This window comes from Passer montanus, unplaced genomic scaffold (genome assembly GCF_014805655.1).
Source record: "Passer montanus isolate IOZ18808 unplaced genomic scaffold, ASM1480565v1 scaffold4, whole genome shotgun sequence".
Taxonomy (NCBI): Eukaryota; Metazoa; Chordata; class Aves; order Passeriformes; family Passeridae; genus Passer; species Passer montanus.
The window spans coordinates 2,282,767-2,302,659 of NW_024368818.1; the positions used below are offsets into that span (position 1 = coordinate 2,282,767).

Sequence of the window (19,893 nt, forward strand, 5' to 3'; positions counted from 1 at the left end):
ATCATGGTAGATTCTTTCTCCTGATGCAGTCAGTGTGAATTTTTCCTATCAATTTCCTCGCAGACAGCAGGAATATGTGCTTTATAGGGGGTTCCTGATAAGTGAACATCAGCTCACTTCCCATATATTTACTTTTCCTGGTGATAAAAAGATATAAATGCCATGAAAAAAGAAGCACATATCTCAGCAGAAGAGGTGTTGCTGTAATGAAAAAAAAATGGACTTCAACAGTCCTGAAATTTAAAGATTTCAAAGTAGTGATACTATTATTGAATGATATATATACCTTCAAATACTTAATAATAGTTTGCAAATGCCATGAAAAAAGAAGAACATATCTCAGCAGTAGAGGTGTTGCTGTAATGAAAAAAAATGGACTTCAACAGTCTTGAAATTTAAAGATTTCAAAGTACTGATACTATTATTGAATGATATATATACCTTCAAATACTTAATAATAGTTTGATGGACATGTCTAGACAAAAGTAAAGAGAAGTTTTATTCCAGGACTTTGTTTAGCTTTCATTACAGACAGGGCTAGCCTGTTTTTTTAAGTCTGTATGCAGTGTTACAATTCCCATGCACTGCCTTAAGATTTCACATATTAACCTTTATTTTTTCTTCTTTTGCAGATACAAGCAACCCATTTGTAGAGATGCACAGTGATATCCCTAAAATAATAAACATGGATGTAGGAAGAGAAATGATCATTCCATGCAGAGTCACAGAGCCAAACATTGTTGTTACTTTAAAAAAGGTACCTCTATCCAAGCATGCTCTAAAAGTGTTACTGCGGTTGATGTTTTTGTTTGTTTGTTTATGGCTATTGTAATGCTTTTGAAATATTTTAACAATTCAATATTTCTTATGCAATGTTTCTGGGTGTCAGTGTGTTCAGAAATATTTCAACCCTGGAGACTTCATTTTAATTCGCACAGAAGGTCTTCATCAAATCTCCTACAAAGGGTGGGAATTTTCTGAAGAAACTTAAACTTTTCATACTATTTTATTAAATACTCACTGGCAAAGGTTTCTTAAGCCCAGGAAGGAATTTCTTGTTAGGAGAAGAGATTTCCTCCCACCTCTTCCCCTGCCCTTCCTCCCTTTTCCTCTTCTGTCCTCTGGAACAGCCGGTGAGTCCCTGGGGACTCGCTGTGGCTGTACAAGGATCTTTGCAAGCCTTTGCCCTACCTCACTCCCACCAGAGACTTTGCTGCTTCCTTTTACATGCGAGCACACTTAGACAAGGGATGGCTTTTCTTTGTGGGGAAACTTTGCAGAGAAACTGCAAAGTTTGATGTGGTGGGACTAGTTTTATGAAAAAAAAATAAAAATTCCATGGTTTGGGAAACCATCTCCTAGGTGCCTTAAGAGTTACATGAACAGCTAACTGAACCATATGTATGCAGTAAAGTACTTGGTATCAAGACAGAGAATAGGGCATTTTTTCAAAGTTACCTCTTTTTTTTCCTGAAAAATTAGGTGGAGATGGCAAAAAGTTTTATTTCTAAATAAAGGGAGTTATGTACATCATGTACATAACTCAGTACAGTAAGTTCATCACTGTTAAAAGGAAAGGAGGTTTGTCTCTTTATAGAATAACATGCAACTGCCAAACAATACCACTGTAAGGTGCTTATCTAGTGCAACTTAAGTCTTTGATTATTCTTTGACTGCAGAGCTTTACCCCGACCACAAATTTTATAAATTATTTCGAGTGCTGCTTTGCTAATATAGATACTGATTTTGCTGCTTGGTTTTCACCTGTTAAATCCCATGAAAGAAAACAATATGCAAAGAAAAGAAAGTGATCTGACCCAGGACGTTACCCTCTGTGTGTAGGTACACACACACACACACACACACACAGAGAGACACACACACACGCACACAGAGTTCTCTTGCAAGGAGATGCACAAAGTTGTGTGATAATAGGATCAAAAGCAAGTGAGACTTAGCATTCCCTAGAAGGGGTGTTGTAAAGTGGGAATTTATTTGGGCACTGTAGCGTTGCATCTGAAATGTCAGCATATTAGATTTCTAGCTGAGAAAATTCCTGTCAGGTTTCTCTCATTAAACAATATTTTAAAAAATTCTCCTTGTTTGTAGAAGGTTGAAATGTAGCTGCTCTCTTTTTTTGATATCAACTTGCCTTTAGCTTGGGCTTGTAGTGTAAGGCACAGCTTTACACCATCAAAACCAGATGTAATACTCTCAGAAGGAGAAAGAGGAGGTAGAGCCAAGCCTTGAAAGAAAGGATTGGTTGCTTACATGTTTTGCATTCCAGGAAAAATAAATGTGTTCCCTAATTAATCCTAGAATTTCCTGAAGCATGTGAGCTACAAGGCATTACATCATATCTTACTTTATTTATCTTCTATGACACCCTTATATGAAGATTCCAGCACGGTTTTACTCACAGAGCAATTAAGAGATGTGTTAAATGCATTCCACAGCTGCAGGCATACTACTGCTGGAGAAATGGCAAGAGCTATTTTGTGTTTTCCATCAGTGATAAAGGAAGAATTTGGTGTCCTCATAAAGCAGTCCTCCGGAACTGGAAAGAAAATACCAGCTTTAGTGTCATTAGGTTCTGCCTTTTATATTGCCAGGAAGTAAAAATACAAAATAGTTTCAATAATCTCTCTCTCTGGAAGGAATCCCTACAGTTGCATGAGCACTGCCTCCAGCGTTTGCTTCTTTGCAGTGCTACTTCTTCATTTTAGTGGACCAATGTGGGAAATGTTTATTATCCATCTTCAAAACTACAAACTATTTTTTTACTCAAACTTCATCTTTACCTTGTCAAACCTTTTTAGTTACTGTGTTGCTTTCATTTTCAGTCTGCACATCTGCGCAGATGGTATTTTATAGCATTGCAATTACATACAACATAGGAGAGGGGTCTTCAAAAATCAAGAAGCTAATAGAACATGGACTGGGAAATGGAGATGAAGCTTTTAATTCCTATTTCAAATTCAGCCTTCCGGTCCCGATATAACTTCATCTGCAGCAGCTGATGGCCTTTTCCTTATCATATGAAGAATTGTGAAATCAATTAATAGTTTTGATCTAATGCTTAATAGTTAGATATTCAGAGCCTCTGAAACCATCATTCCTATCAACATGATTCTGGCAGCCTCATTCAGGATCCATAAAATAAGATAAACCTTATTGCAAGTAAGCTGTGCACTTCTCTTACCTCTTCATTTGTTCTTATCTTGATGAATGGAGAAAGTATCACCTTTTGATACAATTATTTAATCAGTCTGTTTACTGAGAATCCTTTTGGATTCTCTAACATAAAAACAATGACATTCATAGGAATAGAAGTAAATAAGCTTCAGTACAAGGAATAAAAGGTGGAAAAAACCTCAAGGGATATTGTGAATCACATACGTAGACAATCTGAATTCTTAATAATGCCACCTCATCCTTCCCAAGTTGGTGGAAGGGGAAACATGAAAGAAAAGCCAAACATTTGAGAAGCTAATGTACATTTTAATTAAACTTTTAGTTGTCTCTTTCCAATACAATCTACCTTTGGAGATGTGGGGAACCACAGCTTGAGTGTAACTCTTGACCATATGTACATACACAGTATGTGGCTGTGCTGTGTTAATGCCACCAGGTACCAAAAACATTCAGCAAAGATTGAGCAAAGAAGGAGGCACAGCCTATACCAAAAATAGTTGCATTTGAAACAAAGTACAAAGAAGGTAAAAGGCCAAGAATGCACTGGGAGCCACAGTGATAGGGCTCACACTGATTAGTATGTAGAAAATAAATTCCATGTTTACTGCAACCGTCGCAACAAGCTGATTCTTTGAATGCCTCTGAGTCACTGTTGGTTCCCATCTGAAAGCTATTATTGTGGCTGAATTTATCTTTTGCTGCTTCAATGGAAGTCTCACTGTTACAGCATGGTGTTTCTTCATAGGTTTCCTACTTCTCTCTGTGATGACCAAATGGCCAAGATTTTTGACAAGGCTTTGAAATAAACTGGCCATGCTCTACATAGAGGCAGGACCAGATGACCTCTGGAGGTCCCTTCCAACCTAAATTATTGTGTTATTCTTGGATCCTCTGTCTTGTACCATCCATGCAGTGATCAGCGTGGTGATGAGGACACCATGTTTCTAGTTGGTGATCTGAAAGCTGGTTTAGGGCAGAGCAAAACAGCTGTTGTTCTCTGAGAGTGAGAAACAGGTAATCTGAGCCGGTGGGGTTGGCAGAGAGCAGCATGGAGAATAGCTGGGTAAGAAGCTGAAGTGAGCAGGGAGAGAGGGCAGAGTTGTGAAGGGCTGTAGGCTGAGCATCCAGCCTCCACCATCTTCTTATCTGAGACAAAGTCCTGGTATTTCCACCCTCCAAAAGGGACTTGTTGCAGCATCTTGGGTTTTTCCCCTTGAGATCTGGTCAGAGACCAGCTCTGTCACAGTGGTCTTCTGCTAGTCAGAGACCTCAGTTTTCTGAAATTTTCCTTTGAGTAACTTATGTTGTGTTATGCTTTCACAGGTAACTAGATGTAACTTCTTAGTCTCAGAGCTGCAAAAAATTATACAAAAAAGATGTAGCTCTAGAGGTTTTGAGGAGTGTCAGATAAGTAAAATGTACAGGCAAAGATTTTCCTCCAGAATAAGTAAGCCTAGTGGATATCCAGACAACTCACAAAATTGTAAGTTGCAAAATAGGAATCTTCTGGGTGTTTTGGTTACTTTTGTATTCCTGGAGTAAGGCTGATACAAACTCAGTAATACATCAATTAAGTAATGAATGTGCAGTGAATGCATTCAGTAGGGAAATATCAGTCTAGGAAGGCTCTCACCACCCTCTGGCTTCACTTTCTTCATGAAAACCTGTACAGAAATATGTTCAGAAATAGTTTTATTTTCACCAAAACAGGAAGAGGATGAATCCAATTGAAGCTCATAAAAACATAACTATGAACTTGTTACACCGAAGTTGAAAATGTGTTTTGTTTAGAACAGGAATGGCAACAGAGCTCTTAGGGACCAAGATATTGTTGAATGGTAGCCAGCAGGCTGTAACGTAATGGGCTTTACTTGTGTGTGTGCTGCACACACTTCCCTGGGATTTGCATGCTTATTATAGCATCTTATCAGCTGTTGTAAAGATAACCAATTCTACCACGTCACTTTGTGCTCTGTATCTATTGCTCATTTGATTCATCATGATCTTAGTTGTTTCGGAGGAAATGGCGTGGGATGAGTGAGGGTAGTCTTGAGGGTGCCTTTCTGCACAGGCTGAGCAGGCAGCATCGAGGGTGCCACGTTGTAGGGAGAAGCTGTACCACACAGGAAGGAGACAGACTTAATTCGTGCTTCCCCCGTGCTCTGACAGCCAGCCATGCTGGCTTTACTCGTAGGAAGGAAAGGGCTGTCCAGCACATAGGTCCTCTGATCAAATAAAAGGGAAGGAAGAGATGAAGGGACACAGTGAGACTGGTGCACAGCGGGAAGTGATGGGCATCAAGGTGCTTAGTTGATCCAGGGATCTTTCCTTATGACCGCAATTCATTTAAATTCTGCTGTGAGCCATCTTTAAAAATATCTTATTTTTACCATTACAACAGGTGTTATCAAAGTACAGTCATATCCAGACTTTGTGCTCATGGCTGATCTCTGTGCTATCCAAATGGTAGCATTTGTTCCAGCAATAAGTATAACAAAATAGCATGATCTGAAAATAGGAGGTTTTGTCTGAGATCCAACGGCTATGTTAGGCTTTACTTTTTCAGGGTTTTCTTGATACTTTATGAAAGTGGGGCTTAAAGTGCAAAGGATCATAATGTAAAGGATAACTTGTACTGCTGACAAAGTGAACATTTGATCCCACATGGCAATAATTTTTTTGTTTAGGCAAAATAAATGTGACATGCATGGATTGAATCCTGGCAGGAATTTCTTAAAGCCACAAAATGACAGCAAATTAAGCCCATTTGTCATCTCCATTGAAAAGTGTGTATTTGTTTCTCTGTGTTGGAACCAGGATACTTAATTGCAAAGGTTCCTGGAGATGAGCACTTTAGCTGCCAACCAGGAGCCAAGAGAATAGCAGCCCAACTGCTGAAGCTAATGGTAGTGTCAATCTATTGTGTCATAAATTACATCCTGTTATAAATAATGAAATCCTGCAAACAAATGCAACATTTGCATTCTTCACCCAGGCTTTTTCCTCTATTTTGTGATGAAAATGTGACTTGAAAAACCCACATTATTAAATGTCATCCTTTTCACATTGATTGACATTTTTTAGGTGCTTTTCCTCCCATCCCTTTTTTACTAGGCTACTTTGATTAGAGAGTAGACATGAGGACGAGCTGTTTTTCTGATGTGTGTTTGGCACTTCCAGATTCCACGAGAAACCCTAATCCCTGATGGCAAGACAATAATCTGGGACAGCATGCAAGGCTTCAGAATACCTAAGGCAACTTACAAATTCATCGGGCTGCTGAGCTGTGAGACAACCGTCGCTGGGCACACGTACAGCACCAAGTACCTAACGCACAGAGAAGGTAGGTGTCATTCTCCCCTCCCTGCCTCTCAGAAAGAACCCTGCCCTGCTGGCATTACTAATTGTTCTCCCTCTTTGCCACGTGCAGCCAACACCATTTTTGATGTCCAGTTAAGCACCCCACGCCTTGTCAAGCTGCTGAAGGGAGACAGCCTAGCAATTAACTGCACTGTCACTGCAGCCTGGAACACCAGAGTGCAGATGACATGGACTTACCCTGGAGAGGTGAGTGCTGTGGCTGGAAAGAAGAAACCAGAGGTTTCCCACAGATCGTGCTACATCTAGCATCCCGGGAGGAATTCTGCTTCGGAATGCTTGCCATTGTTTGCATTCCATCATTTTGACCCTTGCTGACATGTCTCTTAAGGTTTCTTTTTTTTTCCTTCTGATGCTTAATTTCATAAGTAAACATGTTTACACAATGTGCTCTGGTTATATTGCATAATCACGAGCAAACGCTAGAATTGTTTCATCTCTGGGAGCTTCTTTTCATCCTGATGAAATGAGAGAAATTTATCACCCAGTCCCAGGCAGGAGCTCTCTCTTGTGACAAAAAAGTTTTCAGTGAGGCTGTCTTCTCAACACATTCATTCCAAAGACTGGCAGACAGTCAGGCACCCAATTTGAGCATGTTTGGAAAAGGTATTTTGATTTAGCTAGGCAAAATCTCATTTTTTAAGTGTCACATGAACAATCCTCTTGTTTTGACAACTAGAGGAATGATCTTGAATGTGCTTCTCCACCCCCCACATTGGGAGCATCCTCATAAATATTTGTCACTTACAGAATAACTGCCAGGGAGTCCGTGTAAAACTGATAAGAAATTTGACATTAGCTTAAGGTTTACAACTCCCATTCCTTTCATGTCAGTTTGATTTATGCTGGTGATTCAAGTCAAGATCATTTATTATGTCACTCATTGTACCTAATCACAGGCTGAAATTATGATTGCATTATATAGAGAAGATTAATGCAATTGTTTATTGCTTACTGTAGCCATTTTCCCTGACATTTTTTCACCTCAGAAATAAACAACTTAGCAACAAGAAATGCTTCAAATATATCATATTGCTCGTTGCTGCCCTACCAAGCCCTATCTGGGCACCACACTTGTGAAATTGTGCTTTGTTTTTATTTAGATGGTAACTGAAGGGTGCTCAGTGTTTATAAGACATCAACAATGTCCTGGGTTAAATAAACTTTGAGGCCAAATGCTGAGGGGGAGTTGCAGGAAATAACTCCTCAGAGTCACATTATCTTCAGTTCCACCCTGCTATTCCCTTGCCAAATCTAGTCCCTTTTCCGTCTGTAGCATTTCCAGAATTCACCCCTCCTTTTGTTAATGTCCTTTTCTCCTGTGTGTCTGTTCCCTATGGCACTGAATCCAGGCACCAAACTATGTGCTGCTCTTCATAGCATGGCTTTAAGATTTTTAGGAGCAGTGCTGCACAATGGCAATGGGGAGCTGGGCATGTTGATGTGACAGGCTACACAAAAGGGAGGATCTTCCTCTGGAAGGTACTAGTTTGGATACCATGACACCTTGGGTGGAGACAGGGTTGAATTGCCCTATAAGGTTGCTTGTACTTTTTATTGTTGACCCTCCGGAAATGTTAAGCATCCTTTATTTATCTGTGCTCTGCAAAGACATCTGGGATTTTTAAAATTATGTTATGGTGGCAGTACAGGAAAATAAAAATCTTAATAATAATGAAAATTGCTTTGATTAAGCTCTTTCTTGTTCATTTCTTTGGCTTTTACAGACAAGGAAAAGGGGTTCTGTAACACAGCGCATTGACCAGAAGAATTCAGAGGCCAACATTTTTTACAGCATCCTCGTTGTGGACAGAGTGCGGGATATTGATAAAGGCCAGTACACCTGCCACGTGAAGAGCGGGCCAACCATCAAGGCTGTCAACACAACAGTCATTGTTTATGGTAAGAAGTGGTGCACACTTGTGGAATATTCACTGCTCGTGTACCAACGTCAGTCGTGTGATGGTTTTACACTGTGACACGAGGTGGAAGCCGCCATGGGCAGAACAAGGGAAATGAGGGAGGGAGGGAGGAGGTGAAACATGTGCCATTTCTTCCAAGACTGTTTTCTAGTGTTAGCAATAGACATGTGAATGTTCAATTTCATCACTTTTGTCTGCTAAATATTGTGATGGAGCTGTCCTCAGTCAGTTCTAGCAGATACAATCAGGCAAATTCTAGTCTGGGGCTAAAAAGAAGGTACAAGCATAACTTGAATAGAAGAATCCCCCTTCTGCTTCTATGGTACTTATGCATTTCTATGAAAAAATAAACAAGAAATAAATACCCTAACTCTACATGGAGCTGGTAGCTGGTAGACCATTCAAAAAATGCAAATCATTAATATGGTTTTACAGCAGGACCCTTGATCAAGTTCCCTATGTTTTGTCTGGGTCTTCTGTGAAATCTGTAAATTTCTGATATTATTTCAAATGTATATGAATAAGGACTTCTTTTGCATCAGGTCTCTTTGGGAAGTGACCTTCTTTGGGACACCCTGTTACAATTACAACTATCCAGGGTCTTTGGAGCACCGTTGGTGTTAAACACCAAGTGCTTGGTGGGTGTCACCTACAGCAGGTGACTCACAGTCAGAATATGGATTTATTACATATTTTCAGCAGTGTATCTTTCTTCTCCTATCTGGAAGTGTGGACTAAGCACTCTGTGTTACTATTCTTAAAGAGAAATTTCAGCCCATTTTCTCTGTTTAAGCTCTGGAATAAGGCACTGGGAACATAGGATGAATCATGATAACCACTTACTGAATCTTAAACAGATAAACCACATCTTTCAGAAACAGAGGTTTAGATTAAAATTTAAGTCAGAGAAGTTTGGAATTAGAATTAGAGTCAGAGAAACTGGGACTGTTGAAGTCAACCTGCATTCACATAAGCATCCCCATCAACAGGATACCCATATTAGAAAGAGCCTGTATGAATAAAGGTTTACAGAATCAGGGCTGTATCTTTATAACTTGACTTGTGTAATTAAACTACTTATTTGTCTTGTGCGTATTATTTTAAATGTATGTGGTGTGATTAAATGTTGAACTTGTTTAATGGACGTCCATCATCCTTATGCAGCTCATAATGAGAGTGAATATTGTACCCTAGGTACCATCAAAAGGACACTCAAACATTTTTTATACTTTGAATATTTTATTTTGCACAAGTTGGCAGGGAAGAAAGAGATATTTTCCAATGTATTGTATGAATTTTACGCTTTTCTGCCTCTTGGAAAAGCCATCAGCTTGGCAGAGAGTTGGAGATAGGGGGCAGAGCAAATGGAAAGTAACAAATTCCATCAGGTTGTTATTATTCCAGTGAAGTGACAAAGATTTGTTGCTTTGATGAAACAGCTGTTTACCAATGATACAGAAAGTTTCTGCCTTTTCCTTTGCTACGTCTCTGAAGGTCCCTTAAATCCTCTTTGGAAAAATATTTTCTTTTGGAACATTCATTGATTCTTGGCCTGTAAGAGCAGAAAGGTCATCTGATCATCCTCAGCTCAGCCTCCCACATACTACAGACCACTTTATATCTTGTGCCTTTTTTTCTGCCTGGACACAATGTGAATTTGGCTAGAGTGTATCTTCTCCAAGCAGATTCATGCCTTGGGAACTGCCTCTCAGTTTCTTGTATATACATATATAAATTGTGTACATGTATGTGTATATATATATATGTATATATTTCTATATATGTATATATGTAAATATTTGTTTGTATATATGTGTATATGTTCCTTTATATTTTATAGCCCTCTAGGAGATTAGGCTCTATTCTTGCTGTTAACATGTGGGAGCATCAAAATTACTAAAGATAATTTTTATTATCTTTAGACTATCTTTTTAGTATCTTTAGAGTCACATTTTCCTTAGCAGAGCAACTCAATTTGCAGGGGGAAAATCAGTAATACAAAGCACTTTTTTAATTTTGTTTAAGATAAAATGTTCATTAATTTGAAACGTCGAAGAAAAACTGCGCTGGAGGCTGTAGCTGGAAGAAAATCCTATCGTTTGTCAATGAAAGTGAAGGCATTTCCCTCTCCAGAGGTTATATGGTAGGACAACAGTTACTTCCATATTTTCATCCTGGACCTCTTTTTATAATAGGGTTGGGGAGGATTTTTTTCAAGTTTCAGAGCTGCCTGGGGTTCTAACAATTTATATGAACATTACTTCCATTTCACAAGTGCAAGAAAGGAGATGTGGAAAGTTTAAAGCTGAGACCCTCAAAGAGGTTGGATATGTCTCCTCTTGAAATCAATGGATGCTCTACAGTGAAATATTTCTACCAGCTTTGACTGAAGTGTGCATCCAGCTTTACTCAGACCTAGATATGAAACCTGAACTTGCTTTTCAGACAGTAAGAGTAAGAAAAGAAGGCTTTCATTAAAATAAATTATTGACTCGAGTTGCACTATTGCAAAAAAATGGAAGTTGATATTATTATGCAGTGATCTGTGGGTTGTAGACCTACTGCAGCACAGCATTCACTGGATCATTCATTTTGTCTTGTGTAAATTGTGTGAAGAAATTTTTGGAACATTTTTTTTATTTTTTATTAATCCAATCCACTTTCATAAGCAACAATGTTATCTTTTCATGATCTCAAGAATTTTTTTGTTTAAAAAATTTAAAACACCAGCATCTCTGGCTCAATTAATTGCACTTTAACAAAGGGTCTATGAAAAAACTGATTAAGAACACAAACTGTACATACATGAATAGTGGGAGTTCATGTTACAGCCAGGAATTAATTTTGCTCCAAAAGTGTTGTCTTGTTTTACAAGACAAGATTTTACACTTATGGCTTCATGTGGAAAACTGACTGGTGAGTGTGACACTGATGCCAGCCATTTATACATAATTTTCTGGTTTACCGGTGTTTGGGTTTATTGACTACACATATAGATCCAAAGCTTCTGAATGAAATAATCTCCAAACATTGTAATAAATTTTAATTTTTTTATTAATTTAAAATTGACGTTGGTCAAACATTGGAATAAATAGTCCAGAGTGGTGTGGAGTCTCCATTCTTGGAGATACACAAAACCATACTGAAAATGGTCTTGGACTGCCTTCTGACCTTGCTTTGTACAGGACATTAGACTAAATGACTTCCAAAGGCTTTTTCAGCTGCAGCTATTTTATGGCTCTGTAAAATGCACATACAGTGAAATGCCTAAATCAGAAAGTCCTCTGACCACATTTTAGTGCTCATCTAAGAAAAGTAAGGGTTTTTTGTAAAAACTTACTAAAAGCTGTGAATCATTTAAATCAAATCCATCATCATAATGAATATGTGTTGCACCCTTCTACCAACATCATGTTAACCTTCTTGCAGCTTGTCAAAATGCACTTTACACTGTAGTTTAGACTTCGAAGAAAAAATATTTTGCTTCAGGAATCTGCATGTGAGCGACTGTTAGTACTTTCTACATTGATTTTCTGTTATCTTTAAAAACACTCACTTGATAGCAGGATATCTGATTCTTAAGTGCTTATCTAATCTACTTACTCTTCCTCTTCCTAAAATCACAGCTGTGCTTAGAGTACTGTAATACTTTGTCCCAGGATGTATTCTGAGGTCGTAGAGAAATGGCCAAAGCAAGATGATGCAACATTTATTTCTGTGACCAACCCTTAGCCAAAATGGTTGTCTTTTAGACTAAATGGCGGTCACAGCCATGGACAACTGGGATCTTCAGAGACAGAGTTGCAATTTTCAGCAACTCTCAAATACCATAGAGCCTCATCAATATCCTTATCAATTTTAAGATTTAATATTCTCTAAAGTGGTTTACAAATACCAAGAATATTATTTGGAAGGAAAGGACAAGCCTGTGGTAAAGAGAATCTCAGACTGGAAATCCAATCTCTTCCCAAAGATTGAGGGATATGATATAACATGGGTGGTTTAAGCAGAACTATTTTTCAGAATTTTGATTTCTGGAATTCCATGAAACAGGTTAAAAGATGGGCTACCTGCTGCTGAAAAATGTGCCCGGTACGTGGTTAAAGACTATTCGTTAGTCATCAAGGATGTTGCTGAGGAGGATGCTGGAAACTACACCATAATATTGAGCATTCGACAGTGGAACTTGTCGAAGAATCTTACAGTCACTCTTACTGTAAATGGTAAGTTTGCAACATGTTCCCATGCTTCCCCTGGGTATGTAAGTGCTCAGTTCTCTCTGAGCTGGATTGTCACCAATTTTGCACTGACTCCATGGACCCAATTTTCTTACTGACTTCATGGACCCAAACTCAAGCCTCAAATGCAGTGTGAAGGATCCATCTTTGAACCAGAAGATGGATGCTGGTTTTCATTAGAAGTGTTTCAGTCCTCCACTGCCACATATTTGTTCCTGATGACTTAAATGTGTAACTAACCACTTGTCTGACTTAGAACTGCTGTTTTCCTTTGTTCTTCTGGGGATTTTTCTCGTTACTCACACTGCAAGAACGTAGTATTTTTATAATCATGCAATACATTGGAAATAAGCTGGTTTTAATAGCTTTCCAATTTTTACCCTTTCCAGTGAAACCGCAGATATACGAAAAGGCTGTGTCTTCATTCCCTGATCCCAATCTGCATTTACTAGGCAGCAAACAAGTGCTAACATGCACTGTGTATGGTATTCCTCCACCTAAAATTACATGGATGTGGTATCCCTGTAAACAAAACCATTCTAAAACAAGGTAGGACAATGTCTTTACTTTTATTTAGTATGTCTTCTTTTACTACTACACCTAATTTTTTTTCAAGAGGAAATCTTGTTGTAAACATTGCTTAGTTAATAAAAATTGTCTACTTTTTGTCAATATATTTTTCAGTGGACATGTAATCACAATGCAACTTTTTCTCCATCATTATTTGAAAATGGAGGGCAGAGTGGTTATTTGGTATTGCTATTCGGGTTTATTTACAGTTCACTACTATTCATGCATGCAATATTAGTCCAGAAGTGATAATTGCTTCTGCATTTTCATGAGAGAAGAGAATGTCTTGCAAAGTTCACACGCTTTCACATGGTGTTTTCCTCCATGCTTTTCTCCATGCACAGTGACTCCTACGTGTGGTTGTAGAAACTTCTTCTATTATGAAGGTCAGATCTGTCCTGTGGTATGTTTAGTCACAGATTAACTTCAGCAAGCTAAATGTGCCCACCATTCTCCAGGTAATTTTTAAAAGGGCACCATAAATAATAAAAAAAAAATAATAATAAATGGCACCATGCAAAATTACTTGACGCTGATGTGGTTCTCAACGAATCCTCTTTTTACATTTTAGTTTTCTTTTGAACTCTGTTTCTTATGATTAGAAATTTGTGTTGACTCACTCATCCACAGCTCTTCCTGCATGATGAAATCTGACACAAACTTGATGATTAACACTCAACCTCCACAACAGCATTATCATTAAGTTGCTATTGGAGGGTTCAAACAGGCAAGGTACTTGGATCACAGCCCAATGAAGATATTTAAAAACCAGAGAAGTTTAAGACACAACATTTTCTCAGTTTCAATTGAAGAATAATCACATTCCACAGGATTTCACTTTTTAACGCTTTCGTAGAACTGGGATTTAGCACCAGGCAAATATTTAAGTACATGCTTAATTGCAAGGGTACAAGACACATCCTTCAGCTAAATAGGACATCTCAATACTGAGAGTCTCAATACTAAATATCTCAAACTAAGGATACCTGTAAGTGCTTTGATATCAGTGGCACTTCAGCACTGCCTAGAAGCAGAAGTTATTTTTTCCCCCGCTATGTCCTTGGGATTATGCTAATGGCTGTCTTTCTGTGCCCTTCTCACCAAGAGGTGGCACTAGCAATCTCTCCTCATGCTGGAATAGATATTACCTGAAATTCTCCATTTCGAGGACAGGTGAGAGCTGCATTTCCTCTGTCTGGTATGTTACCTTGCAGGGACAAGTTGCAAAACTTGTTTTTGCTAATAGATGTAAGAGAAATCACAACATCTTTTAACTAGAGAAACCTCGAGAAAGGCATATATGAAAATTTTCAGTCTTTTAGTTTCTTTCAAGAGTTTATGCAGCTATGAATACTCTGGATTGAAATCCAATGCAGGACTGAAGAAACAGTTGGTTCTTCCTTGGGATTCAAGGTGGTGCTCATCTGTTGTCAGATATTTCCTTCTGTTAGCAAGTGCAGGTCTGCAACTCCAGCACAGGACAGTGAGACTTCAGAAAGACGAATTGACATTTGCATGCAGGTGTTCAGTAATGTGCTGAACTGTAGACTCCATTAAATGCTAATTGGGAGTGTGTTTGAGCAGGTGATCAAAGGAGAAATGTAACAGTTTGAATCAGCTATTGGCTCTGTTACAATGTTGTTTCCAGACTGGCTTCCAAGTTGCCTTCATAATTGCTCTGTGATGATTCCCTTTAACCCTCTCCCCTTCCTTCTCCTTTAAGCCCTCATTGAGGAAGTAGCCTGGAGAGCACCATTTTTAATGCTTTGCCTAAAAGGAGCGGGATGATTCCCTCTGAATAATATGACAATTGACTACTGCAGGAAGGCAGAAATACCTGAGTAATTACATTTCGTCTCCTGCTCCAGGAAGGGAGCAGAGTGTAATACCTCAGCAGCTGGCACACTTTGCTGATGTCTGTGCAGGTTCAGGGTTCTCCCTGAAGAACTGGAAAACCCTTTAATCCCACCTCTCTCACTATACTTCCCTCTTTGTGTGATGGGAGGTTTGCCTAAACAACAGATTTAATGGGCATGTACCTTGTGCCGGAGATAAGAACCATATTTTGTTCTGCCATTACACTTTTTAATATTCATCTGCCCAACATTAGGTTTCCAATACTAAAATATTGCTCTGTTTGTGGTCAGGCAGTGCTTGTTTCTGTACATAGATGTACCAGGTACTTTAAGCAATGAACCCCCCCAGGTTACCCTTCAGTGTGAGGTAGTAGAGATTCTCAGGAAATTTCCAAGTCCCATCTCATAGGTCAGAGTGTGCACTCTGGACGAAAAATGCTGTTTCTGCAAAGACCGTGCAGGGCACTGTTGGCTCCAAGATCTGTTTGCTCCAATATTTCTTTATATGTGTGCTTAACTTCACACCACTTCAGCCCTGTCACTGCTAGATGGGGACTGACTGCCTAAGCTATATGCTTTTATTTTTGAAGGACTGTTGCCCATGGCCTCCTTTAATAACAACCACTAGGTTGTGTGGATACTTCTTCCACTTTATTTTTGAAGCAGTATTTCAGTTACAAAAATGTAAAAACACCTCAGTAAATTCCATTGCTTTTAAATACACATATAGTTCAATGCTTTCTGACCGATACAATCAATTTTCATAACTCTTCTCTCTACTTCACTCAGGCCAGTAACAGGAGACTGGCCAAATTAAATAATTTCTATAGTTTCCTTGTAGCAAATAATAATAATTAAAAAGTGGTTAAATTGCTCAACAAATATGAATTTTTGAAACGTGGAAAAACAAGCATCATTAAAAAGTTCCTGTTCTTTGCTTTCTGTTACAATTGCTCTGCTTAAACTAACTCTTGCCATTAATCAACCTTTTTAGCTAGCTAGCTAACTAGATATGTAGGCGGAAAGATTATCTTCTGATGTTCACCCAACAAGGAAAGAAGAGTCAAGGAAATCTGTCTGGGGCAAAAAAAGCAATATTCTGAGGTTTTTTCAAAGCTTATGCTAAGTTACTAAATTTAGAGATGGCAGCCAAAAGACAGTAGAATACATAATGAAAAATAAAATGGAAATTCATTAAAAAAATAATTGGTCTGTCTTAAATGGCTGAGAAACTGCTTTTCCAGGGCTATCTTACTGCAGCAAATGCTGCTGCCCTGCAGCAGACACATTCCCAGGCTGGGCAGCCCCCAGGTGTTCAGCGGATCTAGAAGAGCACAGCCCTGTGGGACACTTGTCCTCAAGTGCCCAGCAGCCTCCTTAGCTTCTTTTCTACCACTCTGAAGCCATCCTATCCATCCTGAATTTGTCTCAGGCTGGGTTGTCAGCAGAGGTGTACAGGGGCAGACAGCAACAGGGCTTGCTGAGTGTCTCCAGAGCCAGGCAGGCTGGGATCTACCTAAAACAGATCAGTTCTGAGGCTGCAGAACAAGCGTCTGCATGCTGGGAATGTGCTTGATGTTAATGGTTCTTGACCTGAATCTCTTCAGTAGATTTTGTTTTTCTTAAACTGACCCGGCAGAAATTGCCAAGAAAGGCATGTGGGATATTGCTATTGCTCACTGGAAGCACTGGCTTGCTCAGCAGCTGTGCAGGTTTGTTTGGGGCAGTTTCTCTGTGGGCAGTTCAGGAGAGATTTTCAGCCTGTACCCAAAGGTTTCACTGATTGTCCCTTCAGAAAAGGCAGAGTTGCAACACTGAAATTTTACCACAGGTGTTTCAACTCTCCCATCACCGTGCTGCCTCCCTCCTCTTGAGCTACCAGTTTTGTTTAGCCTCAGACTGAATGTTATGTTATTATTTTACAACCCTGCCATGACATCAATGTGTGGGTTTTTGGCTTTTGGTTTTTGTTATTTTTTTCTCCCTCTGCCTGTGTTTGCCTGAGGGAGAGAGAAATGTGACAGTATTATGGAGTTGCTGACAAAAAAAAAAAGTAATTGGGGAAACTGGTACATGATTCTCTACTCTTCTGACTACAGTGTCAAGATATGAACTCTGCTTGGTTGTAGAACCACCTAATGGTGGGGTTGGAAATGGAGGGCTGAATACCTGAAGTATCCGGGAGGGAAAAAGCTTGGGGTGTTCCTTGAAACTTCTGCAGAGATACAGAAAGACTGAGACTATCATAATGACAGTGCACGGCCAGGCTCCCAGCAGCTTCTGTGAAAGAGGAGGCAGGCCATGTGTGCATAGCAGTCTAATTGCATTTCGGCATTGTTTATGTCAGGGTATTAATAAGGGATTGAAAGGCAGAATCATTAGGATGTGCTTGGATAGATGATCTGGGGAAACCAGATTTGGGACATTGGTGAGGTATGTAAAATGAACAAGTAAAGAACAAATGTTAATTGTACTTAATTAGGAATGTACTGAACCACCCAAATTTAATTGTTGGATGTCTGCAAACATTGATGCCCATTAGTTTGCCCACAGCGGCTGGTTTTGTTTCCTGTGCCACCTTCTATTTTCAGGAAGGGAAAGGCCGAGCCTTTGGAGCTGGTATCAGTAGGTCAGATGCCATTAACAAACAGGTAGTTCTAAAATGCCTTTGTTTGATTTGGCATGTGGCTGAATCCTCAGCTCTACCTTCACACTGGCTGAGGATCTGGCTGGTGGCCTTTGTGCCTTCCACCCTGTGCTACAAGAAAATCATCTTACAGCAATCTAGTAACTAAAGGTACTTATGGGTACACCAAAAACCCTACTAGCCATTCCCTTATTTTGGTGAGGTTAGGGAAACAGATTAGTATAATTAAAAGTCAATCCTTGTGGTTCTTTATGTAACCTTAAAAAAATGCAGAGGAACTGTCAAGGGTGTACATTGCAGCAGCATGGACTTCCAGGGAATTTGAAGCCAAAGGAAAAAGAGGAGTGAAACAACATCTGATCTGCTTCAGCCTGAATAAGGAGTATGCTGAAGTATCTCATTCTGCACTTTCACTGGGAGCCAAAAGCCAATGCTTGCTTGTGAACACATTCTTTCCTCTGAGTAGAGCTAAGTCCTTGTTTTCAGTCACTATTATGGAATTTATAATATTTTTTAATATTTTGTTTGCAAAATGCCATTTGCATCAGATCTGGCACATCCATGTGTTTACATAAGCTTGAAAAATACATACTTTATACTGAGTACAGTTTGCCCCACTCTGTCCACAGGGTTACACACTGATGAATTTATTCTGCAAGTATAAATTATTTCATTATGGATCTTAGTTGAATCAGACCCTTAAGCTTTCAAGTTTCAATATTGCTAGTTTCCAAATCACTTCAAACCAAATTTTTAAAAAATTAAAACAAGAAGCATTGCATTATTTATTTTATCATTGATCAATCTTTAAACATAGGAGCTACAGCAGGATCCAGATGGTCAGGGACACTCTGCTTAGTATCACGCTTTTATTCTCACTTGCCTATGCTGGGTTTTTATTCACTTGCTCTTCCTTTAATTTTTTCCCAGTTTCTTGTTTTTACTTCTTGCTGCCTTTCACAGGGTGGTCTCTTGGCTTTACTATGTGCAGTCTGACACCCAGCCTTAAGGAAAAACACTTAAGGGTCACGTAGGTGGTGGGATGTTTCTGCTTGATCTTTTGCTCCGTGCGGCCCAGCCCGTAGGAAGCCAAGTGTGTGACAGGCTGTACGTGGGGACTGCACGACGTGAGCGAGGCCCCGCACGCTGGCAGTGTCCGAGCCAGTGGGGAGTCCCAGCCCCTAGCCAGAAGCCTGCTCCTGCACTAGCAGGGGCTCCTGGCCAAAGGAAGGCACCAGGTCAAGCTCTGTGTGTGCTTAGGAGTGATTATGAATGGAGTACTATTACTGGATCGAGTACACCTTTTACAAAAATATACAAACTTTAGTTAGCATCCTCTTTCCTTTTATGTGTATGCCTTTCAAGAAGCCTTTGCAGAAGGCTTTGAACAGGCATGTGAGGTAGGATCGTGCTCAGAAAAAAGTATTCAGTTAAAAAATAGAAAGCAGAGGTTAAGAGGGAACAACCAGTTCTTGCAGCGTAGGGAGGTGATCAGTGAAGGTTTTCAGGAGCTGGTGCTGGGGTCTGTACTTGTCAACACGTTCAGAAATAACCTGGAAAAGGTGGCAAGGAGGTGACAGTGTTCGCTAATGATGACAAGTTATTCAGATTTGTAAGGATGAGGGGCTGATTGCAATGAAATGCAGAACTCTATGAGTCTGGGTATCTGAGTGAAAAAGTGGCAGGTGAAATTCACTGAAGATAAATGCACATGATATACATGGGGGGGGGAAATCTTGCTTTTGTATGTAAAATACATGTTAAAAAGCTGTTGGCTGATCATTACTACTACAAAGAGGGATCTGAGTGCTGTGATAGATGGGTTTGTGAAAGTGAACACCACCATGAGCAGCTCAAAAAGAAAATCAAGTGTTAGGAATTACCAGGAAAGAAACAAAGACCGCAGTACAGAACACCATGATAACTCCACAAATCCATAAATTATCCATGTCTTTTATGCTACGAGAATTTCTGATCCTTTCATTTCAAAGGATGCAGCCAAACTCGGAGATACACCAGGAATAGCATAAAAAAGGATCAAAGGAATTTCAGAGAATGAGAGGAATGTGTGAAGGATGAGTGAGGAG

General features: G+C 39.4%; 1 protein-coding gene across 1 annotated transcript in view; it reads left to right on the plus strand.

Annotated features, from left to right (window-relative positions):
• The window catches only part of FLT1 (fms related receptor tyrosine kinase 1), a 109,404-nt gene that overhangs the window by 25,018 nt on the left and 64,493 nt on the right, over positions 1–19,893 (plus strand). Inside the window, exons 4-10 of the mRNA XM_039718251.1 lie at positions 633–757; positions 6,376–6,538; positions 6,626–6,762; positions 8,301–8,475; positions 10,521–10,638; positions 12,549–12,718; positions 13,123–13,282. Coding sequence (XP_039574185.1) covers positions 633–757; positions 6,376–6,538; positions 6,626–6,762; positions 8,301–8,475; positions 10,521–10,638; positions 12,549–12,718; positions 13,123–13,282 — 1,048 coding nt within the window. The remainder of the gene's footprint in view (positions 1–632; positions 758–6,375; positions 6,539–6,625; positions 6,763–8,300; positions 8,476–10,520; positions 10,639–12,548; positions 12,719–13,122; positions 13,283–19,893) is intronic.